A 26,643-nucleotide genomic window follows, 5' to 3' on the forward strand; every position below is an offset into this window, starting at 1 on the left:
TCCACAGAATTGTTTTAAAGATGAATACATTTTTCTTCTACATAAACACAATCTGTTTCAGATTTGGTGAGCCACCTTATGATTGCAGGTGGTTGTTAGTAATATGCTACTGGCAGATACTTTGCAAAATGAGCTTACTTCATCAAAAGCAAGAGAACAACCTGCCTATTGGGAAAGAAATTCAAACCATAGAGACCGCATTTGAAAAGAACTGTGCATTTTTATCTGCAGAGGACTTAACTCTTTCCTATCTGAATTATAACATTTCAGTGATTGACAAAAGGATTTTCTTTTCAATACTACCACATCCTTATTACTAAAATTCTGCAAGAAATTAATGACAGCTGGGAAAGCAAATTATCCACAGAACAGCCGGTATTCCTGGCACAACAGATAAAGCCATGGCCTGTTGACACCAGCATCCCATCTTGCACCACTTCAAGTTTAAACTGCAGGGACTCTAGTCCAGTCCCTGCTAATGCACCTGGGAAAGCAGCAGGAGGTGACCCAAGTGCTTGGGCCCCTGAAACCTGCAGGGAGACCAAGAAGAAGCTTCTGGGTCTTGGCTTTGGCCTGGCCCAACCCTAATCATTACAGCCATTTGGGAAGTGAAGCAGTGTGCCGATCTCTCTTCCTCTCTGTGTAACTCAGACTTTCAAATAAATAATACTTTTTAAAATTACTCAGATACACTTTAACCAACAATTTTTGTACAACTGGTGGTCTGAAAGTGGGAATCACCAGTTAATATTAGCAACACACGTTAACTATTTACATCAGTATATCTTTGGGAGGTAACTGGTCATTTTCACTTTTTTAAAGTAACAAAATAGATACAATGTAGGATCAGACCTTCAAATTGCTTTATTACACAGAATACATCAACATCTTAAAAAATAAATTTAACTGCACAGATTTCATTTGGACGGGAGAACACGCAAATCCATTACATGCTAATGTTTAATGTCAATGGTATTTTTAATGAGACAAAGCTTTTATCTATTTATCTTTAGGGTATCCTTTTAAAATTCCTATGTATTATAAAGCAAACATAAAACAACACAGTAACACAAAACTTATAAATAAGAACTCATAGACTGGGAAACTTATTCAACTGTTTTTGTTGAGATGCACAATAAAAAACTTGGACACATGTAAGCAAATTAGTGATAATCGCTCTAATTTGCCTTCGTTTTTTCCAAGTTCACAGAAAGTAACAACTTCTATAAACATTTATTACCTAATTGTTTTTCCCAATACAACCAATATTTGTTTTAATCAAGGAGTTTCCTGGCATGGATCCTTACTTACATCAAGCAAATCTGATATATAAATCAAATATATGTAAGCTATTTCTGTGTCATGTAATTCAACACAGAAAATATTTCTTCCCTTAACTCTCACTTCATTTCTTTCCTAATTACAGAAGCACCACATTCTCAGTATTAAAAAGAAAAAAAAAACCCTATAAAAAGATGAGGATAAAGTGAAAAAGATATGTAACCCCTCTTGCTCCCTAGAGAGACCCACGATGTCTTACAAATATATTATGTCCTCCTTCAATGTGACAATCATTTGGCCACATCAATATGCAAACTTCCTCCAACCTGTGCACCAACTACTGGGTATTTCAATACACAAACACACACTATTACACTTAGCCTAAATGTACCACTAATGGATATTTATATTATTTACAACTTCTTTTCTACTAGCAGAAAAGTGCCTCTGTTTTGTAAGGAAGCGCATATTACAATGATCTCCCTTCAGGTGTATCCAACAGTTGTAAGTAGATAATTTCAGCCTAACTCACTGCTTGGAACTATCGCATATCCCATCAGCATAGTTTTTCATGGTGGGTGTCTGGTGCAATGGTTTATGTCATTGTGTGGACACCCGGATCCCATCTGAGAGTGCCTTGTTTGAGTTCCGGCTCCTCCGTTTCTGATCAGCATCCTCAAACGCTCAGCCAAGGAGACTGTGGCCCTGATGCCCCAGTGGGAGACCTCAGTAGAGACTGCACTCCCGATATGGCCTGGCCCACCTCCAGCAGTAGCAGATGCAAGAGCTCTTAAGTTCAATGATGAAAGCCATCAGAAGAACATTCTCCTGAAAATTATTTTTTCTTAGAAAAAAAAGAAAATCAAAACCCTCTCAGCTAAGCCACAGATGCTGTGGCAGTCAAGCCTCCCTGCAGAAGGGGTCAGTCCATTAGTCAGCTGAATCACTTCCTGGGTCAGCAGGATTACACTCTGGATCATCATCGTCATCCTCCAGCTCCAAGCCACCCACTGCCTGGAACAAAGACTCATCTACTTCCCCACTGTTGCCGGCATCCTCCAAGAACTGGATATCAGATGTGTCAAGATTATGATCTGTTTCAAACAGTTGTTTCCCACTTATTTTTTCCTGTTTGCTCTTCTTCTTCTTACATCCGTTTCTTTTTAATTTCCAAGAGCTCTGCATCAAATTTGGCCTTCCAACTTACGAAATTCGCAATTGTAACAGGTGTGCCGTGGAATAACTGCTCTTCAGCTTCTTCTGCTTATTTCTCCTTTTGTCTCTTTTCTTCCTCTCGCCTAGTTTTTATCTGATCTACTATTTCATTTAATTTTTCTTGCACAGCTGGAACCAGAATGAGGATCATCACCATACCAAGATTGTTTTCAGCCTGTATTGCTAATAATTTTTAAATGTATGATACATCATTATCATCTAGATTTTCCTGGGAGAATATTTCATAAAGAGGAACTTCATCTGGGTATTTTTCACTGCATGTAAACTTGACAGTAGTGTGGACAGTTTCATCATTTTCCCCTGCCTCAGAAGTCACAGTAATAGTGAAGCTGGGTGGCTTTTCTGATAATACTGTGAAGGAGTCGGGGTAGATGGACTCCAGCGCCTCGAGGAGCTCGTTCCGCTGTTCCTCGCCGTAATCTGTCATCCTGGCTCTGGCTGCAGCCCATGGAGCTCCGACACACGCATGGGCGCTGCAGCCGAGAGTGCTGGGAGCACTGGTGGCTGCGGGCCGAGCGCAGGCGCAGAGTCCCTGCCTGGGAAGCCCAGGCTGGGCCGGAGGCGCCCCTGCCCTCTCTACCTTTCAAATGAAATGTAAATAAATAAATAGAGATGTATGGTCTTTTCTACCACAAATAATCAAATTTAAATGGAATTCCTAAGTGGTTTTTCATCTTAGATGTCCAATAACGGGAATACCTTGGTCTGAAATATTTGAAAGTTGTATTGGTCATCCTGGTTCAATGAAAAACAATTCTACTCAAAATTACTCTATGGGTGGGCATTCTGTCTTCTCAGCGAGACTCTGGCACCCCATCTCAGTGGTCCCCGCTCGGACTCCCCTCCCACTAAGTGAAGCCCTAGAAGAAAGCAATGATGGCAGTAAGTCTGGCTTCCTACTGCCACATGGGAGCCTTGATTTGAGTTGCCAGCCAGCATTTGTGAAATGAACCAGCAAATGGGGGTTCTTTCTATCGCTCATCTCTCTTTCCTTCCCAGGTAATTACTTTATCCAATTAAAAAAAACCTGCTACTCTCTACTCAAACTTCTTTGAACTTTTCAGAAATTGTTCATAAAAAGAAATCACATTTCCATTAAAACAGAAGACATAAAATTTACATGCATATTTTTTAAAGTTCTTACTTCAAAATTGGTGAAAATTTTGAAAATCATACAAAATAGTCACCTAATTCTCCAGGCATACTGAGAATGGTTTGCTTTATGTCGAATGTTTAACATTCTAACATTAGAATCACGGGGCCAGTGGTCTACTTCAGCAGGCAAAGCCTCTGCCTGTAGCACTGGTATTCCATGTATGTGCTGCTTTGTGTCCCAGCTGCTCCATTCTGAATCAGATCCCTATGAAAAGCCTGGAAAAAGCAGAGGAGGATGGCTCCCGTATCTGGGCCCAGCATCCATGTGTGAGACTTTGGGGAGCTCCTCGCTTGCAGCCTCCCTAAATGGGGGCCATTTGGGGAGTGAACTAGTGAACAGAAGCTCTTTCTTGGTCTCTCCTTCCCTCTCCCTATAATTCTGAATTTCAAGTAGAAATAAATTTAAAAAAAGATTCATGATCATCCAAGTTAAATATGTAATATCACCTTCTACAGAGCATCCTTAATTTTCTACTTAATTTAAGCTTTAAAAAGTAAGACTAGATTAAGGTTCAGTTTTAAAGGAAATGTATTATGCCATGGGCTAATCATCTTTAAAGGTTTTGTCTTTATTTGAAAGGCAGAGCGAGGAGGGGAGGTGGCAAGCTACAAAAAGATTTTCCATCTGCTGGTTCACTCCCCAAATGGCTGTGATGGCCAGGGCTGTGCCAGGCTGAAGCCAGGAACACCCTGACAGGCAGGTGCAGAAACCCAAGCACTTGAGCCATCTTTGGCCACTTTCCTAGGCCATCAGCAAAGAAAAGCCTAGGAAATGAAGTAGCCAGGACTGAAGCTAGAGCTCACATGGGATGCCAGCATCACAAGTGATGGTTCAACCCACTGTGCCACAGTGCAGGCCCCCTAATTTTAAACTTTGTATCCATCTAGAACAGTCAACAACTTAGGTCTCTGGGAAACTGGCAGCTGTAGTGAACACTGTCACTGTGTCAGACAGCCACATGGAGTGGAAAGAACAGCTCATCTGCAGGCTTTGGTTTATAAGCATGAACTTCCTTTGTTTACAAGAGAATTCTGCCTTTGCTGCTTCAATTCTTCACTGTCCTCTGCAGTTCATTTTCTTCAGCAAAAGAGAAATGCTACTTTTATATCATGCATAAGAATTAAATAGTAATATTACATGGCTTTCTCCCATGTTGACAACCGTTACCTAGACATAAAGAAGAGGCCTCCTCGTCCCCTTCTTGGTTTCTTCAGGTGCCAGGAGGTGGTGACATCGGATATCAGATGCTGCTGCTGCACAGAGGGACCAGGACCAGAATCAAGGCCCAAGACGAACTTCTGGATACAACAGAGGGGTGCTAACATCCAAAATCACAGACAACACACACACACACACACACACACACACACACTCTCTCTCTCTCTCTCTCTCTCTCTCTCTCTCTCTCTCTCTCTCTCTCTCTCTCACTCTCTCTCTTTCTCTCTGATGTTAAATGCTACCGGACTGGGGCCTAGGTTGTGGCGAAGCATGGTAAGCCTGAGCTTATGACATTATCATCTCACATCAGAGTGCCCACTTTAGTACTGGCTGTTTTGCTTCCAATCCAGCTCCCTGATGATGTGTGTAGGAAAGCAGAAGATGCCCCACGTAACATCCACACGAGACACAGATGCAGTTCCTGGCTCCAGGTTTTGTCCTGACCCAGGCCCAGCCACTGCAATCATTTTAGGGTAAATGAAACAGAAAACAAAGCTGTCCTGATCTTGATGTTTCTGTCTTTATTGCTCTACCTTTCATATAAATAGATAACTCTCAAGGGCTGTGGCATAGTAGGCTAAGCCTCCACCTGTGGTGTTGGCATCCCATACAGGCTCGGGCTCGTGTCCTAGCTGCACCACTTCTAATCCAGATCCCTGCTTATGGCCTGGGAGAGCAGTGCAGGACGGATCAAGTCCTTGGATTTTTGTACCCATGTAGGAGACCTCGAAGAAATTTCTGGCTCCTGGCTTCAGACTAGCTCCAGATGATCCAGCAGACAGAAGATGTCTCTCTCTTTCTCCTTTTCTGTAACTCTTTAAAATAAAATAAACATTTAAAGAAACACAAATAAATAAGTATCTTTTGGTGCTACTGGACTGTGTCTAAGCCACAGAGGGTACAATTGGCCTAAGTGGCAAACCACAGACAGTGGGACCCAACCGGTCCCTGGCGTGCAGGAACTCACTGCCTAAGAAGTCCTTCCAGCTGCCCCACACACCGTCGTTCTACTGCAGCAACACCTCAAAAAAAATGCTGAATGTGTAAGAAAACACAGATTTGGTCTTCCTGCTTGTGTTTAAACAACGAACAACAGGCTTTATGTTTCAGATTTTGAAGCAGAAGGAAGAATGAAGTAGTGGGCAGCGGGTCAGGTGGCAGCTGCTCTCCACTGGGGAGCTGCCCGCCTACTCCAGCCTTGACTGCCCTACATGGTCACCTGAGCACCTGTCTTGCTAAACTGCCCCAAACCACTACAAACAGATTTTTAATTAGTTAGAAGCACATGTAAAGAAACAAGGCACTTCCTCATCCTCCTCTCTGCTGTTCAAAGCAGGAGATAGGGTTTTTAAAAAAAAGGGATCATCACACTGCTGTAGTCATAAACTGGCACAACCCTTTCAGAAAACAACTTGGCAATACGTGTAAGAGCCTTACAATATTCCTAGCCTTCACTCGTATAATTCCCCAGAAGGGAAAGTTGTTCTCAGCAAATCACCCAGAATAAGAAAAAGTTTTACACCGAAAGAGGTGGACAGCAACATTATTTAAGGCAGTAAAAGCTGGAACAATGCACAGACTACTAAAAACTTCATTACGTTATTAGGCAGTTATTAAAGGTTAAAAACACATCATTATGAAGAATAACACAGAAAGATGATAAAATATAAAGAAAGCATAATCTCAGTGAGATCTTTAAGAAGGTACTAGGAGAGGCTGGCATGGTTGTACAGCACGATAATCCTCTGCCTGTGGAGTTGGCATGCCATGTGGCTCTGGTTCGGTACCCCCTGCTCCACTTACCAATTCAGCTCCCTACTTAGAGCCTGGGAAAGCAGCAGAGGATGGCTCCAGTTCTTCCACATTCACATGGGAGACCCTGAGGAAGCTCCTGGCTCCTACCTTCGGATTAGCTCAGTTTTGACCACTGAATCCATTTAGGAAGTGAAACAATAGATAGAATATTTCTCTCTCTCTCTCTCTCCTTCTCCTCCCTCACCAGTCTGTAACTTTAACACTCAAGTTAAACAAATAAATCTCTTTTTAAAAAGATTAGAAACGAATACATCAAAAAGCAACACAGGTTGTTTCTGAATAGAATAATTACATTACCTTTTCTGTGTATTGTATGTCATCTTTGAAGTTTTCATAAAATATATATCTCGGTCTGTCCCTATGGCTTGGTGGCTTAAGTCACTGCCTACAACATCAGATTCCCCAAGAGCACCAGCTCAAGTCCCCAGTGCTTTGTTTCCAATCCGGCTCCCTGTTCATGTGTCTGGGCTGGCAGCAGATGGTCCAAGCACTTGGGCCCTCGGTCTCATGTGGGAGACCCAGAAGGAATTTCAGGCTCCTGGTTATGGCCTAGCTCAGCCCTGCTCGTTGCAACCATTTGGGGAGTGAACCAGCAAATGGAAAAAAATGGACACCTCCCTCTCTCTCTGCACACATCTGGGTCTCTCCCTCTCCCTTTCAAATCAAATGATTCTTTAAAAAGAAAGTATTTTTCTGTTGTTATCAGAAATTAAATTCTGCTGAAATCATGTCTAACTTATCTAAATAAACAGAAGAAGTTTTATTTAACAGACTATAAAAATACTCACTGTCGTCTATTTACTCAAATATTCACTGACATGTTTTAAACTGACTGATGCCAACAATTCAAGAAAAAAGTCAATAACACCATGGACTACACTAATCAAGGCTTCTCCTAGCCTTTTTTTTTCTCTTTAAAACATCTCAAACTTGTTCCTGTCCTCCTACTTCAGTTTAATGCCCTCCCACCTCCAAGTGCCACATGCATTTATCACAACTGTTTCAAAATAGTTCCATGCCCGACATTTGAACTTTTCATCTGGCTACACACAGAACCTAACTTGTGAATGGGTTGTATTCCAGACGATCACATGGAGGCTGGCAGCGTGCTCTTATGGGAAATACAGTCCTAACCATGTCTAAAAGCCTCGGGGCTTGGTTTTCAGAGGAGCTAGCTCAAAAGTTTCTGTTCACATTCCTGGGCACAGCAGCAAGCCAGAGCAAACTATGACAGAGGAGTTGCTGGGGAGCACGGAGAGGGGTAATTCTGTAGACCCAAAGCACACTTGTGAAGCAACAAGATGGCCAGGTTGGAGGAGGGTTGCTGAGGACAATTCAAAGGCCCAAAGAAATGAGTGTCCACTTATTTAGAGCAGTATCTCAACACTTCAGCTTGTGCACCATGATAGCAGGGCTTCTGCCGCAATGTATCCAGTTATCTCTGGAGACAAAACGACCAATGATGACTCTGTGTGCGTGCGCTATAGGCCTGTGTGTGTTTGGGAGGAGTCCAGCCCGGAAACAAAGTTATTCAAAATATACAGCAAACGTAAGCTTCTGTGGCAATGCCAAAACACATGCCTGAAGAATACTACATTTTCTGCACACACTGCAAACTGGAGTTTAGACTAACACCTATGGAACTCTAGCATTAGAATGCTTAAAAATACATTTTGGTTTGAGAAACTGTTGGGTTTCTAATAAATACAAAAAAGGACTTGTCAAACATAGAAGCAAGGATTACTGAATGGAAGGAATAACTGAACTTCTAAATGACACCTATTACGACAAAATGCCCAAAGGTGAGAGAACACTCACATCAATCCATACCAGCCGGGGCACTTGGCCCTGTATCAGGAGGAAGAACACGAATAAGGAAGGAGGAGCCTTTTCCTGCTTGCTGATTGTGGCTGTGCTCAGCTGTCTGCATCCAGCCGCTACGACATGGCGGCACTGAACAACGAAGGACCCCAGGAGCACTGCACAGGAACAGTTCCTGCATCACATGCCACACTCCCTATTCATCCAGCTTGTGCAGCAGCATTATGGAAACAGGTATGCAGCAGAAAAAGACTACATGATTAACCATTTTCAAACCTGGAAGGCAACTTTGTGACTCCCACTTTCCTTTCTTTGGTCCAGTGTAAACACCATCTGAGAGCTTCCTCAAAGATCCTGACACTTGGGAAGGCAGGCGTGAGTAAGCAACCATGGGTGAGAGACCCAAGAGGAGTGCAGCAGCTGCTGGGGCACCTCTGGCATCAGAAAATGACCCTCCTCTATGCAGGTAAACCACTTACAGGGTGCTGCTGCTGCTTAGTGCAGACTCTTGCCATAATGTGCAGATGGAAGTGCTGATTTCTGCACCACCTCGACCTCAGGGCCAGGAGCCTTGGCATCCATTAAGTGCTACAGATGTCATTCTAGGATTAACTAACACCAAGCCTCTTCCTCCAAGTCTAGGTACAGCAACTAACACTGAGCCCTGAATGAATGTTAGGGTGTCTAGCAATGTGCAGATACGATTCTAATCCTAAAGGATGTTGTATCACAGCCTAAAGAAATCAATGAGATCAGAAGTAATTTAAATAGGAATACATCTATAAGAATGGAACCGTATAAACCATAGAAATGGCAGTTTCTTGAAAATGTCATATGCCCTTAATGCTTTTGTCTATCTCATGGATTCTGTTCACAAACTGTCTTCTCCAGGTTCTTCACCAGGTCCAACCAACTGTAGGATCCAGCTCATTAACCAGTAATTCTTCCCAGGCAGCTTATTAGCATGTGTCTCATGGTATCTGAGCATACAGATCCTCATGGGGTTAGAGAAGAGCACTTAAGGGCATTGGTCAGGAGGATCCCGAGTGCCCCTCCTCTCAGGTGGGACCCAGCAATCAAGCTGGCACCACAGGAGACCCTATTCCTGAAACCACAGCTGGCTGGATCTGGACTGTGTCCAACTTTCTTTGTTTCCTTCTTAATGAATCAAATTAGGATTCAGAGTGTCTAATTGCCATTTGAATGCACACAGAGCTGAGGACAAATAAATTAAGAATGTTTATAGCATCTACTAGTGCAAAGATGCCGAGGAAAACTAGTACTCTGTGAAGAGGTTCATGGAAAGTGTTGCAAAGATTAGAGACCCTGCTGCCCCAAGACGGTGAAGGACAATGTCTCCCTGGACCCTGGTCTACAGGGGCTCGATGGATGCTACTGCCTTATGCACCATGAGTTACCCAAGGATTCTTACGGTTCATTAGCTGATCTGACCTGTGTGACTGTTTTGTGCAACCAAATAAATTCTGAATACGGTACTTGTGTTATTCCCCCGCTTACCACCTGTTTATGAGCCTCTCCCCGGTGAGACTGAACTCCACTATATGCTGACTTTCTCATCTTTCTGTCTCTGAGGCCTTGATTAGTATGTAATAGTTAGTAAATGGTTAATAAACAGCAAAAAGATCTCATTTAAAAGATCTGTTTAAGAACATTCTTTGGCAAAGGAATAAGTCCTCTCTTTAGATATTTGATACAAAGCTTTGTTTTGGGGAGAGCTGTGCTAACATTGGGTTTTTTAACCCAATGCTGGTACTGCACTTACCCAGGCACAGCATTCTCCCTGTTAACAAGCTGCCCACAATACAACTAGCTGGGCTTCAAAGGGAGATCTCTTAGCATGCAAGGGAATGTACACTGAAACATATGTACAAAAGCTTTACACCTCAGATTTGCCAGTAGGATTTCAAATCATTTCAGTCTTTCCACTACAGATCATCAGCTTAAAATAATTGACTTAGGGCCCAGCACCATAGCCTAGCAGCCAAAGTCCTCACCTTGCACCCATCAAGATCACATATGGGCACCAGTTCATGTCCCGGCAGCCCCACTTCCCTTTCAGCTCTTCCTGCCTGTGGCCCAGAAAATCAGTTGAGGGTGACCCAAAGCCTTAGGACTCTGCACCCATGTGGGAGACCCAGAAGAGGCTCTGGGTTCCTGGCTTCAGATTGGCGCAGTCCGGCCATTGCGGCTGCTTGCAGAGTGAATCAGTGGATGGAAGATCTTCCTCTCTGTCTCTCCTCCTCTCTTCCCAATTTACTTACCAATAAAAACAAATCTTTAAAAATAACTGACTTATACTCATTAGATTACAGGAATTTTCATACATATGCAAAAAAACACTTCAAATCACACCATGTGTCGAAAGTTTTCTTAAGTGATCAAACTGTAGCATACGCTCATTTAAGCAGTAAACTGACTTTTCAGGTAGGAATGGGGCTTATACAACACTGTATGCAACTTTTTGGATCTTCTTCAGTTAAAAGGCATGAAGATGGGGCCGATATCTGACTTAGAAATTAAAATCCCAGCTATGGCCAGAGTCCCACATCAGGGTACCTGGGACTGACTCCCAGCCAAGGCTCATAAGTCTCGTTTCCTGCTAGTTCACACTCTGGAGGTAGCAGGTTCCTGCCGCCCACATGGAAACTTGGACTGAGTTCCTGGCTCCAGCTTCAATCCCAGTTAGAAGCTGTGCAGGGCAAATTGGAAGGAATAACCTAGTAGATGGGTCACACTCTCATTCTCCCTCTCCCCCACCCCAAACAAACAAAAACAACACAGAAAATCACAAAGTACGGGCAAACAAAACACTGTATCTAATGAATTCAAGACTCATCCAGAGCATTTAGACAGAAGGTGATGTTACGTTCTTTTTAACATATGAAAGATTATTAATGGGGGAGAAAGCAATTATTGAATACCATTAATGGAAAAAAAAGAAAGGGGTGGGCATTTGGCACAACCATTAAGACACAGAGGGGGCCAGCTTTGTGTTGCAGTCACTTAAGCCAGTGTTCCCAACATCCTGTATCAATTAGTTCAAAGCCTAACTGCTCAGCTTCTGAGCCAGTTCCCTGCTAATGCCCTTGGGAGAGTCCCAACAAGGTTGGGACCCTGTTACCCCTAAGGGAGACCAGGATGGCATTCCTGGCTTCTGGCCCAGGCCCAACTGTCACAACCACTTGGGGAATATATCAGCAGATCCAAGACATCTCTGGGTATCTCCATCACTCAGCATGGAGGACACTCACATCCCAGATTGGATGAAGTATGTTGGGGTAAAGTCTCAGCTCTGCTTTCAGTTCCACCTTCTAGACAATGTACTCCATGGTAGGCAGCAGATGATGCCACTCAAGTGGGAGACCCAGCCTGAGTTCTTGGCTCCTGGTATGAACTCAGCCCAACCCCAGCTATAGTAGTCATTTAGAAAGTAAACCAGTGGACAGAAGATATCTCTCTCTTCCCCTCCCTCTCTCTGTATATGTTTTTGCCTTTCAAATAAGTAAATAAGTCTTAAAAATCTTGATCTGTAGTATCCCAGGTAAAAAATCAATTATCCTTTCTGCTAGTCCACATCTTCACTGCATCCTGACGCTGAAAGAATTCTTTCCGTCTTGTTATCTGTGGAAGCGAGCAGCTCAAAGTCATAATAAGGCAAAGGCAAACACACAACAATCAGGTGCCATGAAGAAGGACCAGCAGAAACAGACCCAACAAAAATCTGCAAACCTAGAATAATTATTTTTAAAATGTGAAATATTTTACATTGAAATATTTTACATTGAAATATTTTACATTGAAATCACAGCAAACTTTCTAAGATTGCAATTTTTAGAAGCTTACTGGAAAAAAATGTTTTAAAAAAGAAGAAGCCTATTGGAGCCATAAGAAGAACTAGGTTAAGTGGAACCTCCAAGTAACCTCTAAGTAACCACACTGCCACGCACTCTTACACTAAATCACATCTCAGACTGCCTGGGACCACCTTCTCGGCCTTCACCTAGTTCACTGGGTTGCCCCTGAACATTGGGATGCTATTTCAGAGAAGCTGTGTGCTCACTGCACTTCCTCAGTGAGGCTCACAAGGCGAAGTTCTCACATGCTGTCGTAAACAACAGCTCTTTCCCTGGCAGACTTGCGGTCACCCCAAACCTCTTATCACCAACTCACAGCAAGTTTTTCCCACTCTCTGACGCATCGCATAATGCACTCAGCAAAAATGCTCTAAATATTTTGCTCAATCGTAACACAGACACACAAATCTTTAAACCCTGATGAAAATTTAATGTGAAAGGCCTCGGTGCACCAACTGAGCACTAATGGCCTATGGCTCTACTCGCTCATTCAACAATATTTACAAAGTGCCTACTACATAAAAACACTGTGGTAGGTTCAAGGGATGTAGCCAGTGAAACAAAGTCTCAACTGCTGTGGAGCTTAACCTTCCACTGGGGGGACACCCAGAACAAACATGTGAGCACCTGGTTTCAGCTCCTGCTGCGTATCACCAAAAAAAACCAGAGTGATAACTGTAGGGGACCACCTGAGAGAAAGAAGCCAACAGGCCAAGCCGACAGGCAATCAGGGAAAGTAACCCCATCAGCTGAGGGACAAAAATAACATATGGTCACAAGCATCCCAAGACCTAGAATCCAAACATTCTAGACAGAATTGGAAAAGCCAATCCAGCTTTATGGCTGCTCTAAGCTTGTCTCGCTTGAGGAGCAGGAAAAGGGCTGAGTGGAGCAGCTGCAGAGCTAAGGGACAACGACAAAGCAGGAAGAGGCGCCAGGCCAGCAAGCCCTCCAGAGCACGGCAAAGAACTCTGAAATATGAGGCCTGGCAGAGGCAGCGGGATGGCATCAGTTATTTCAGAAGGATAATTCCACCACTGCTGGATAGAATTCTAACTACAACAGCGACAACAGTTGGTAGTCAGTGTTCTAGACAAACAGGATTTAAATAGGAAGGAAGATGGAGATTCACGACTCAGAAGTGGGACATGGAGGAGGAGTGGTGAGGAAACGATGAGTCAGTTCCTGGGCTTGGAGCTGGGGCACACGGGAAAGCAATGGTCCATTTATGGACATGAGGAAGATAGCGGTATAGGGCATGACAGGGGTAGAGCACAGCAGGGACAGGGAAGCAAGAGCTTTAGCTGGGGCATCTCAGACGTGGACTGCACACTGATGCAAAGATATCTGACAAGAAACCAAATATGGAGCTGGGGACGGAATGAAAACAAACTGAAGATACAAATTCTTCAGTCAGTCATATAAAATGACTTGTAAAAGTCATGAGACTAAATTAAATCATACAATCATATAGATAAAATGTGTAGTTTGCAGGGGTAGGCATTTGGCCCAGTGTTTGAGCTCAGGTCCCAGCCCAGCTCCTGATTCCAACTTCCTGCTTACACGCACCCCACAAGGCAGCAGTGATGGCTCAAGTACTTGGGTCACCGCCACCCACACAGGATACCCATACTGAATTCCCAGTTCCTGGCTTTGGTCTGGTCCACTTCAGCTACTGCAGGCATTTAGAAAGTGAACCAGCAAATGGGAGACTGAGCCATACGAACGCCTCCGGACAGAGTTGCTAACAGTCCAACATTTCAAGACCTGAGTTACAGAGGAGGACTCCGTGCATGGCCAGCAAAGCAAGAAGGAAAATAACCAAAGCCAAATAAAGAAAACCCTAGATGTGAAACCCTAAGCATTGCCAGCAATGTTTACAGGAGCAAGGCAAGACCAGCGCCTGTGGAGAGGCAGGAACGAAAGCCTGGCTGGAAGAACCTGGCAGGTTGGAGGCAGGCAGCAACCACAGGCAGCAGCAGGCTCTTCTACGATGGTTACAAAACAGAATACAGGAGCCAAGCTGCTGCCACAGCGAGGGAAAAGGAGCGCTGCTGTCGTTGCTGCCTGCTTATGCTGTTACGGAGGCCAGTGGCACAGGGGCAGAGAGGCCGCTAGAGTGAAAACCAAGGTCCACCTCCTTGTGGTGCAGCCCAGCAGCCGATCAGAGGAAACAGAATGGGAATTTGAGTAGCCGCACGTGGCTGGCAGCTGTTGAAGCAGACATGCAGGCCTCTGGTGTGTTTGAGGACTGCCGAATTTGGCCGTCCACAGGCTGCTGCTAGATGGCACAAAGCGAAGAGCAGAAGCAAGGGTCTCTGCTTCTCCAGTGCTTTCTCGGTGGCAAAGCAGGCAGAGTGCCAAGGCACAAGACACGACAAGGCAGCTTTAAGAGGGAGAGGGACAGGTGGGAAAGTAAGCTAGGGGGACAGGGAGACAAGATTTTAAAGGGATCCTGGCTCAGAAGTGGATCCAAACCAGCACTCATACTGGATCCTGTTCCCAATGCTGGCTGCCACAGAGCTGTTCTTGGCCAGAGAAAAGCTAACACCATTTCTGACAAGGGTGTTGGCTGTGGCGCCACATGCGGCCTTCCGCATCTTCTGTAGTGTGAGATTACTCTTCAACTTCAAGGTCCTCCTCAACATCACCTCTACCACATTTTTTCCAAGACAAGATCCTCAGTAGAAGAAATCACGATCCATACTGCTCCCCACCTTGGACCACTTTATCCCCACCCTCGCCGACATCCATGCCAGCTTCCCCGCAGTTTCCTGAACGTGCTGAGCAAGCACAGCTGCGGAGCCTCTGCTCAGATGCTCGTCCCTCTGACACGCTCTTTCCCCATACAGCCTTATGCCTAAACTCCCTGCCTCCTCCTTACCTTTATACAACGTGTTTTTTTGGGGAAAAAAATCATCTTAGGAAAGACAGAGTTATACAGTGGGTAGGTGAGGGAAAGAGAGAGAGAGAGAGAGATATCTTTCATCTGATGATTCACTCTCCAAAGGGCCACAATGGTCAAAGCGGGGCCAGCCAAAGTCAGGAGCCAGGAGTTTCTGGCAGGTCTCCCACACTGGTGCAGGGTCACAAAGCTTTGGGCCGTCCTCCAGTGCTTTCGCAGGCCACAAGCAGGGAACTGGATGGGAAGTGGAGCTGCCAGGACTTGAGCTGGCACTTGCATGGAATTTTGATGCTGCAGGGGCAGTTCTACGTGCCACACCACAGCACCACCTCTCAATGTCTTCCTCACCCTGAGTGCAATCATCTGTCCAGACTATTTATCATCCTGCACCCAGGAGTCTCCATACTCCAGCTCTCTGTTACTGCTTCTAGCAGAGATCTTTTCTATCCCTTGCAATTATACCAAGCAGGATCCAAAAGCATCTTTCAGCATCTCGTATGTTAAACGGGAACTATCAACAGCTGACCTTACCTGCCATTAATGAAAATGAATTACATTTTTGACACTTCAAATAACCTAATTCCTAGTGAATGTGTTTCAGCCACAAAACTAACTAAACAATAAATGCAGAAAAGAAAATCACAGCACATGGATAATTCTAAAATGAGGTTTCCTCAAAGACACAGAAGAAAATGAGACCCAAAGCTGAGACAATTCTATGAATCAGAAGGAAGTAACAATTTAGCATAAAGCATGTTACTACATTTTACTACTGAAAGTTTCAAACCTACTTAAAAAAATAATCGCAATTAATGGGAGGAACTTACCCAGGTGTCAGCAGCTTTTTTTGCATCTTCCAAGTACTAGCTTATTTAAGCCACACATTCAACCTCAATGGCATGTACTGTTATGACCTTCCTTTATAAACACCAAACAGAGGCTACCTAATTTGCTCAAGGTCACACAGCCAATCAAACACTGCTGCTCCGGAGTACAGGGGCTCAACCACTGTGCCTAGGCGGGAAACTACAAAGACTAAGAATTTTAAAACTTAGCATCTTCAGGTAAGTTGTTTTTTTCAAGTTCCTCTCAATGCCTTTTGCGAGTAAATTATATATCTGTTGTCTTCCTACATGCTTTGAACATAATTATTTTCTTCCTGTAAAGGGAAAAGTAGTTTCAAGTAGTTTCACCCCTGTTACTACAAGGGTATTTCAAAAACGCTTTCTGAAAAATGGAATTAAAAAAATAAAATGGTTTACTTTTGTGAAGGAAAAAGTGGGAAGCCCATAATTTTTCATAAGTTGCCGTGAACTTTCTGAGGATGCCTTCATAGCTCAGGCTTTCTCCATGGAAACAAAACTCTGAAGATTAAGTAAAAGCAGGAAGAGATCTCAAAGAAACGAGCGAACACCAAGCCTGGCAGAGGCAGAACAGTCTGGGTTCCGGGGGTGGGGTAGAGCCCCCCACCTTCTACACACAGAGACCTTATGGGTTAGGACTTCACTCAGCGCTGCATGGTCCTCCCCTGCAGCCTCTGTCCTGGCTGCTGAGTGCTGCCCTCAGATCCCACCCCACCCCCACCGTACCCGGGTGCCACCAACCCTTAAGAGGCCCATGGGTACACTCAGCATGATGAACCTTCTCTTTTTTCGTTTATTCGTCTAACAGCACTATTCTGAGAAGGGGACCACAACCTTCAACCTACTGCCACAGGAGCACAAAAACAAAACAAAACAAAACAAAAAAGGCAGGCGGTTCTGTGGAAGAACTTTAAGATCAATCTGGCTAGGACTGGCAGAAACATCATTCACTGTCCTACTTCTTAGCATTCCCAAAGGAGAAGCTGTCTCCTTTCACTCATTTACTTCCTTAATCTTTCAGCTTTCATTCAGACATAACATCAACCACTCTAACAAAAAGTACAACCCTAGGTGGCAAGTTCTTGGGAGCCTCTCATGGTGCCTGCCTGTGGCCTTGCTGAGTTTTCCCCTTTCTTTCTGTTTCCTCTGCCTCCTCCATCCTTTCCCTGGAAGCCAAGAGTTCCCACTACAACTCCTCCAACTTCTCCCAGAGAGGTCTAACATTCCCACATGGCTGCAACTGCCAAACCTCTCAGGAAAAACCTCAGTTTCTCACACCAGCCCTGACTTGCTGTCTTGAGCTCTGATCCAACCAGCATCCGGCAGGTACTGTTACTGGAACATCCACCCATTATCACTTGCAGTTCAACATTTCTGAAATCATGCAGCAGGTGTTTGGTAGACGTTAAGTTATGCCAAAGTACAGTGGCTGGTTCAAGACCTAACTCTTCCACTTCAGCTTCCTGCTAATGCACACACGCAAAGCAGCAGGTGATGGCTCAAGTGCTTGGATCCCTGTCACCACGGGGAAGACCCAGATAGACTTCCAAGACCCTGGCTTCAACCTGGCCCAGCCCTGTTTCAGGCAACTGGGGAGTGAACCAGCATATGGAAGACCTCTTTCCACTTGTCTCTCTGTGTACCAAATAAAATGAAACGAAACTTTAAAACTTCTGAAAAATCATTTAAACTTCTGTCCAACACAAAACTGCTTCTCCAACTCTTCCAACTTTATCATGGGGTTACCCTTTCTTCTGAGGACAGAGTCAGGAGACAAAATCTGAATGCACCTCCTTTCTCCTTTCTCTTTTACAGCCTCACTATTCCAAGTGTAACCAGGGACCAGCACCCTTGCCTCCATCAGGCCTGTTGCGCCAGAATCTGCAGTTTTAAAAAGTTCCAAATGATTCATATCCACATTAAATGGTGAGAAAGAGGGGCCTAGTGTTTACTAACATGCTGTCAGCCAAACTGCATCTGAATTTTATCCTTTTAAAGCACCATTTACTCAATCCTTATTATGTGCTAATTATAGTGATGGGTTTTTAAAGACATTATCTCACTTAACCCTAGAAACGACCGCGGGAGGTAATCACCATTATCTCCACTGCAAGACTTCATCAATGCAGGCTCAATGGCTACATCACCTGCTCAAAGAGCCCATAAATGATGGAGTTAGGATTTGAACTTACTCTGCAAGATCTGTGACCCCTTACCATCCTGTCAAATTATATCAGTTCTGTTCAGTTAAAACTGATATTTCAAAGGGTATGCTGGCAGAATTGACTGCTCTGTGTGCTTCATTTCCAAATAAACATACACTAGATTCTGTTAGCTCATTGCCAGCCTTGCCAACAGTCTCTTTTGGGAAAGATAAGGCATGGTCCTACATGGGACAGCATTCACAGCATGGTAGATCCCTCTAAAGCACCTCACAAATAAAGATGCAATTTATTCCCATGATATAATCACCGATTTAAGGAGTATAAAATATTCCCTAATAGTAAACGTTGCTTGTTATTTCTTAAATTTAAAAGAAATTAAATAAAAATGGGTCAGATTAATTTTTGAATGAATGGTTAGCTGGATTCCATTCAATGAGTATCATCTAATGTTTAGCTAATTTTTATTTTTAATCTAATTGCCTTATCATATCCTACTAAGTCTGGTTTCTTCTTTCATGCCTCTTTTGGGGTGAAGGGATATACAAATACAAACTCATGAACCTAAAAGATATCACTATTTCTCCAAAACAACATTTATCTATTTCAAATCTCAGATCTTGCTGAGACTCAATAAAAACCATGGAATCTGCTGCACCCAGAAAATCACATATTCTCCAATACACAGAAAACACAGCACTTGTTGAAAAGATGGTCCCTTTAAGCCACCACTGACAACCCTGGCATGTCAAATCAGAGTGCTAGTTCAGGCCCAGCTGCTTGCTCTGCTTCCAGCCCATCTCCCTGCAAATGTGTGTGGGCAGCCCCAGGCATGTGTACCCCTGTCACCCATGTGGCAGACCTGGAATTTCTGGCTCCTGGTTTTGAACTTGACAATGCAGCCATTTAAGGAGTGAAACAGTGAATGGAGAATCTGTGTATGGTCCCTCTCTGTCACCCTATCTTTCAAACAAAAAAAATTTTTTTTAAGAAGTGGGTATTGGGCCCAGCGGCATGGCCTAGCGGCTAAAAGTCCTCGCCTTGAACGCGCCAGGATCCCATATGGGCGCCAGTTCTAATCCCGGCAGCCCCGCTTCCCATCCAGCTCCCTGCTTGTGGCCTGGGAAAGCAGTCGAGGACAGCCCAAAGCCTTGGGACTCTGCACCCGTGTGGGAGACCTGGAAGAAGTTCCTGGATCCTGGCTTTGGATCGGCATAGCATCGGCCGTTGCGCTCACTTGGGGAGTGAATCATTGGACTGAAGATCTTTCTCACTGTCTCTCCTCCTCTCTGTATATCTGACTTTCCAATTAAAAAAAAAAAAAAAAGAAGTGGGTATTGGCCTTCACAGAACCCCACTGGTAGGCCCCAAAACAGGATAAACATCCCATCTCTATTACCTGGAGAGATCCCTGCCTGATACTGCCTTGTGGAGTAAACCAGAAGGCTGTGAAGAAGAACAAAGCGCAGTAGCCTAGCAACTAAAGTCCTTGCCTTGCACGCACTGGGATCCCATATGGGCACAGGTTCTAATCCAAGCAGCCCTGCTTCCCATCCAGCTCCCTGCTTGTGGCCTGGGAAAGCTGCCAGAGACAGCCCAAGCCATGGGCCCCTGCACCCTTGTGGGAAACCTGGAAGAGGCTCTGGGCTCCTGGATTCAGATCGGCTCAGCTCCAGCTGTTGCAGCCGCTTGGGGAGTGAATCAGCTGATGGAAGAACCTCCTCTCTCTCTCTCTCTCAATCTCTCTCTCTCTCCTCCTCCTCTCTGTATATCTGACTTTCCAATCAAAATTTTAAAAATCTTTATTTTTTTAAAAAAAACAAATGGACAGGAAAGTTCCAAGAGTGCTCCAGCACTTAAGTCTTCCTGGGCTCTAGTTTTCACTCTGTCCTTCAATTGTGATAGAGCCCAAACTACTCCTGAATTTTAAACTTTTTGTCCAAATCAGGTTTCCAGAGCTTGAAACCTAAACTCTTAACATCAAATACTTTTAAATACACTGTCTGAAACAAGTGTTGTGTCCTTTAAAATTTTTCTACATAAGTAACGAACATCCTCCTTTGAATATTTACATCATTTTTAAATACTAATTTCTAACACGCTTGCAATTCAATGTATAAAAATATTCTAGACTATTTAAAACAAGTCTTGGCTCTCATCATTCAACATGCTCAACCCTATTAAAATATCATTTTAAGAAGCTGTCTGACCATTTTTAGCTTAATTCCAAATGTAACAAGATAAAACTGTCTTAAGACATCTTATCCTTTATGTATTCAATTATAGTCTCTGCCTGAAACACTTAAAATAAAAACTGGCACTCATCCATTCCCTGATGGATATTTTTACAGTTAGAAAGCAGTAACATAGTAAACAGAGCACATAACAGCAGGCTTATTCTGACACGGAGCAATGCCCAAATCAAGACCTTCATTATCATCACAATGGACTTGAAAATGTTTCCCTTAATTATAAGTTTTTACAGTTCACTCAAATACACCCTAATGTAATAGAACGCAATTCAACTACAATCAAATACTCTTATTTCATAATCTCTTAAACTCAACAGATTTCCTTACCTTCCAGTCAAGGCCCAGATTTCCTGAATGCTGCTGCTTTTGCAAGGTTATAATAGTAACACAACTTTTATTACATGTACTATTATTATTACAACACCACACACCCAGTTAACTGCTATAAAAAAAAAATCAGGATCTTAAAGTTGGGTGGGAGGAGGGTGGGAGGGAGTTGTGACTTAGAAATCATCGACTCCAACCATCTTAATTCAGAGAAGCAAAAACAGTTACCATGCCCAAGGTCAAGAGGAGGTGTGAAGGACTGGAACACAGATCCAAATGGCTTACTCCCCTAGCATGTGGAAGATTCCTTACCCCTTTATAAGATGCCTACAAGATAGAATAAATGTACAGTTTCTTGTCAGTGCTCCAACTTTGTTATTTCTAAATGTCCAATGACAAGTTCAAATTAATGTCAAAAGTGCAGAATACATATGAAAAATCTTTTCCCATTAATTCTGATCACAGTGGAGGTGTAGGAAAGCCATTTATGTTACCTGCCTTCTCAGGTATACCTTCAAAAAGGTTTGCATTTGCATTCGGTTCATGCTTCCTGATTCTTAATATTGCTGACATATTTATTCTCATCTTTCCATAAACTCTGGGGCACAGACCATAGAAAACATGTACCTACTGGTAGATATTGTCCCTAAAATGAAATCAACAAGAAGTATGTACTGTCTAAAAGCTGAGAGTTCATCCTTACACACACTCCAGTATCTCCACCCCCCCAATAGTATTTAAAAAAAAAAAAGACATTTTTGAAAAAGGCCATGAACACAGACTCTTAACAAAGAAACCTCTAATATTTAGACAAAACTGTGAGAGGCATTTTAGCAATCTTTGCCACAGTGACTGGCACTGCACGTGTTCCATATAAATAACAAGCTTGTAGCCTACGGAAACTTCACTCCTCTGGCTATGTACACTTCGAATTGCTGGCTTCTCTTAGAAACAAAAGAAAGTAGCACCACATGTACTGTCTACAAGTCATACATGCACGCCTTAAGTAGTTTCAAAATATTTCCAATTAGCAAGAAACTAAAACAAATGTAGCAATGCATAAAATGCTGTACCGGAAGCAGACACAGGGACACAAGCACAAGATTTTCTAAAATCCACGGAATTCAGGGCCACAAGGTTGGTAACACTGCTCTAGACTGAACCCTGACATTAACACCCTCCTGGCCAAAACACTAGAAACTCCAAAGGAGATGGAACACCATAAGTACAAAGTAAGTAGGAGTAAGCACACAGAGACACATGGCCTATTTTGCAAATTCTAAGTTCCTATCCCAGGAACTAACAACATAAATTTGAGGTGGAGGGGAAGGAGGTTTAACAAAATTAGACTTAACTCGAAATTACAGAGTCACTATTTCATTTTCATCATAAAACTTGGGGAAGTTTTTAGTGCAGCCATGCATGCTGTAGCAACAATTTACAATGAACTAGCAGTCATATGAACTTAAGTGGATCAGGCATTTGGCTGGTAGAAACAATTATTCCTCCGCTTTGTCAAAAACAGCCACTCCAGGCAAACACAACCCATCCTGTTACTGTTTCACCTTTCCCCAGCAGCACCGGGAGAAAAAAAAAAATACCACAACGATGCTTTTATGAGCCATCTGAAACACCTGCGTTCAACTGACAGCGCTCTCTTAAAAACCAATATGGTTTTCTGCAATTTCCATTATGGTGAAAAGGGCGCCCAGACATCCACGGACATCAAAAGCGTGAAGAGCAAGTTTACTCCTCACCCCAGGTGCCCACTGACTGCAGTGGGTAAGGTCACGGTCAAGCACTGCAGGCTTCTTTAAACTTTCATGGCTCGGCCAACAGCGCCGATCATATTTCCTGATCCCGTCTCAGTAGATTTAAACACGTTAAGAGTTTCTCGCGTCAGATCAGCAGAAAGCTGTTTCAGACCCTCAACCCGCAGTCCGCATAGCCCGCAACGTCGCAGCTTCCACCACCTCTGGTCGTGCGCTAAGCTAACCTTTCCAGGAGACCTCCTCCAGCCTTTTAAATCTAGCTCAAAATCGGATGCGGGCAACTCAAGACCCTCCACCCGCCCGCCAGGATCCCCCAGTACCTGTCTCCCACAGTCGGAGGCTTCTGGCCGCAGGCGGGGGTGGGGGTGAGTTGAAGGGAGTGGACTCCCCGCCAGGAGCGCAGCGGCAGCGCGACGCGGGCGAGGAATAGCCCAGGATGTTTAATACCGGTGGCACACATGCACTGGCTTTGCAAAAAGGCCTCCTAGGAACTAATAATACTGCCTTTAAAGGGGAAAATGGGGCTACCCCAAGTCTCGCTCTCCAGTATCCTTAATCTGTCCGCCGCATGCAGGAGGCTCCGGACGCCCTCTGCCTGGAACAGGTACACCTGCCCGGCGGCGGAGGGTACCCACAGAAGCGGATAGAGAGCGTCTGCACTCGATCTCCTGCAGACCCTGCCGTGCTGACAGGCAAGGTGGAACCGTGCACCGCGCAAACTTCCCACTTCCCAAGCTGTGGGACCTCCCTGCAGGCGGGCAAACTGACCGTGGACAGCGCATCCACCAGCCGCAGGGCACAGATGCAGACGGGACCCCTAATGCTGCGCCCGGTTCTGAGGTCCAAAGGGGGCGCAAGTGGCCGGGAGGGGAGAGAACGCGCTACGGGTCCAGGGGTATCCGAGGCGGAGGGCGAGCAGCCGGAGGGTCCTGGTCCCGCAGACCCAAAAGGTCCGGCTTCCCGCCCCGCAGCAGCTGCGGCCGGAGGAGGAGGAGAGCGAGGAGGAAGAGGACCGCGCGCCGCAGCCGAACCCTTACCGAGTGGTTCACCCCCCACATAAGGACGCTGAGCAGAGGGTCGCTGGCCCGGAACAGCTTCACTTTCTGCGCTACGAAGTGCTTCTTCTTGGTCTTGGTCTTGCTCGCCAGGACTGAAGACCCCAGGTTGCCAGGGGTCGCCATGGCCGCCTCGGTCCCCTCCACCGCCGCGCGCCCGAGGCCGGGGACCCGCCCTCTACACACCAGCCCGGGGAGGCAGCCGCATCCCCTAAGCGGCGGGCCCTGCACGCCGTGCCCTGCTCCTCCAGCGGCCGCCGGCGCGCTCGACTCCGCTCGGCTCGCTCCGCCTGCTCGTCGGCTCGGCCCAGCAGCGGCGGCAGGCTGCGCTCGGCTCGCGCCCCAGCCCGGCTCCCGCGCCCGCCGCGGCTCAGCGCTCAGCCCGCGGCTGGACCAGGCGCGCCGCGAGCGGCTTCCGCGTTGGGCGCCGGCGTCATGACGCAGGGGGGCGGGCGGGCAGCAGCTGCGGCGTCGCCAGGCGGGGCGCGGGGCGAGGCCGCCGGACCGTTAGGCTGCGTCCTCCTGCTCCGGCTCCAGCTGCGGCTCCAGCTCCCCACGGCCCGGCCGGCCCTGTGCGCAGACGAATTCGGGGAAACAGCTCTAGGCCGCGCAGAGGAGGCTGCGGGGTGAGCGGTGAGCGTTGGACGCTGAGAGCACCAACGGGACGTCCTTCTGCTCTCCAAGGAGCGAAGGAAGGGAGGGAGGGACGCGGAGTGGGGAGATGGAGAAGGGGAGTCCCTGGGGACTCCCTGGCTGGGGAAAGCCAGGAAGCTGAGGGAGCCGGCGCTTAGCTGTGCTAAGAGATGGGAGAGCTGGTGCGACCTGAAATGCCGCCTGCAGAGTGAGGCTCCCCAGGCGCGAGCGAAGCACCTGGACACGTGGTCTTCCACCTTGCAAAGTGCCCATAAAATGAACTGAGTCTTTTTTATGTCTGTACCTGCTAAGCCTTTTGAATTTGTCCTTTTCCGTCTCCCCGAGTTGTTTGGAATGGAGAATCCTACCTAATACATCATTCCAAGCCCTCTCCACTTACCAGATCCTTTGATTTGGCCAGAAGCGTGGCCCTCACACAGCATTTTAAGTCTGTCAGAGAAACGTGTTCCTCGCCATGCCTTCATTCTCCCCACAAGCACCCTCACCTGCCTCTGTGGGAATCTGTTCTCCGTCTGCATGCGCACCTGACTGAACTCTGAAGCTAGAACGCCTGGCCCACCTCAGCTACCATTCCCAGTATGCTTGGAAACCTGCTGCTGTAATGTCACCGCGTGCTGGGTACTCATTCTGACAGCCGAGGGGGTGGCGCACCATTTGGGCCCTTGTGCCCTTATGGAATCTCTCAGGGAGACAAAAAATGAGAAATTATCTTTGAAGGAGCTGGGGGAGGGAGAGTTGCAGAGTTTGCCCTCACCTGCTTCCCCCAGTCCTCAAAACTGACTTCTACCCCCCTCCCCAGCAACAACCGCCAACATTCTTAGTGATTCAACACAAAGCACAAACCACAGGGGCTAGCTTTGTGGCATAACTAGGTTAAGCCACTAGTGACCTGTGATGCCAGCATCCTATATGGGCATTTTTTTGTGTCCCAGCTGCTCCCTCCCCCCTTCCAATCCAGTCCCCTGCTAATGGCCTGGGGAAAGCAGCGGAAGATGTTCCAAGTGTTTGGAACCCTGCCACTGGCTTGGGAACCTGGAAGAAACTCTTGGTTCCTGGCTTCTGCCGGGTCTCAGTGCTAGCTAATGTGGGCTCCTGGAGAGTGACCCACTGCATGGAATACCTCTATCTCTCCTGCTCTCTGCAACTGACTTTCCAAAAAAAAAAAAAAAAAAATCCTTTCTGGAAAAACAAAACAGCCTAGATTTGTAGTAAGATATTACATGGAATTCAACGAAGATTTTCTGAGCCTGTTTCTTTTTAATTTTTTATTTGGATGGCAAATTTACAGACAGAGAAGGAGAAACAGAGAGATCTTTCATCCACTGGCTCACTGTCCAGATGCCTGTAATGGCCAGAAGCTGCAGCAATCGGAACTTAGGAGCCAGGTGCTTCGCCTGGGTCTCCCATGAGTTGCTTCACTTGCTCATGTTACAAAGAGATGGCATTCATACCACTCAGTTACTCTAGCTGGAAGTTCATCCAATACATTTTCCTTGACCTAGGCTTGAAAGCTGAGCATTCCTGATTATCCCTTCTCATCACCACTCTAGACTGAGCTCTTCAGCATATTTCACCCTGGGAAGCAGTCATGCTAGCAGGATCTTCGTTGTTGAAATTAATTCTTCCACCTCGATGCTTCATAGTACTTTATTGGCTTTGTGGTAGGTATGTTGTACTTCATAGCATTTTAATAATGCAAGACAATGGGATTGCTGTAAATACTTAAAAACTAAATCCAGTGATGTTTAGGTACCAGTTGAGGAAGCAGAAATAGATACTGGTTGCCATTGTCAGTTCAGGTTTCCCAAAGAAGAACTACAATCTGTGGAAACGTTCAGAGGCCAGTGTCATCCTTGTGTTAAATAGACTGAAGCATGGTCATGGAGGTGAAGATCTACATAACATGTTCAGATATCAGAAAAGCTGACTTACAACTGTTTTTTAAATTCAGTCATAGGTACTTGGTACTTGTGATTAAGTCACTGCTTGGAACATCTGCATCCCATATGGGAGTCCCTGGGTTTGAGTCCCAGTTGTGCTTCTGATCTTGCTTCCTGTTTTCACTGTCTGGGAGGCAACAGGTTGTGACTCAAGCACTTGCGTCCCTGCAGTCAGGAGAATGACCTGGATTGAGTTCCAGCCTCCTGGCTTTGTCCTAGGCCCAACTGTTGCAGGTATTTGGAGAGTGAACCAAGAAATGGAAGATTCTCATACTCTCTCTTTCCCTTTTTGTTCAATTGAAAGGAAGAGA

The 26,643-nt window shown here is 45.4% G+C and overlaps 1 protein-coding gene and 1 pseudogene across 1 annotated transcript in view; both read right to left on the reverse strand.

Moving 5' to 3' along the window:
• Positions 1-24,149, reverse strand: part of PIP4K2A (phosphatidylinositol-5-phosphate 4-kinase type 2 alpha) — a 161,818-nt gene extending 137,669 nt beyond the window's left edge. The window contains exon 1 of the mRNA XM_004578553.3: positions 23,721-24,149. Within this exon, the coding sequence (XP_004578610.1) occupies positions 23,721-23,864 (144 nt within the window). The 5' untranslated portion in view covers positions 23,865-24,149. The remainder of the gene's footprint in view (positions 1-23,720) is intronic.
• LOC101518033 (RWD domain-containing protein 1-like) lies at positions 2,078-2,997 on the reverse strand (annotated as a pseudogene).
• Positions 24,150-26,643: the final 2,494 nt, after the last annotated feature.

Source organism: Ochotona princeps, chromosome 10 (assembly GCF_030435755.1).
Source record: "Ochotona princeps isolate mOchPri1 chromosome 10, mOchPri1.hap1, whole genome shotgun sequence".
Classification (NCBI taxonomy): domain Eukaryota; kingdom Metazoa; phylum Chordata; class Mammalia; order Lagomorpha; family Ochotonidae; genus Ochotona; species Ochotona princeps.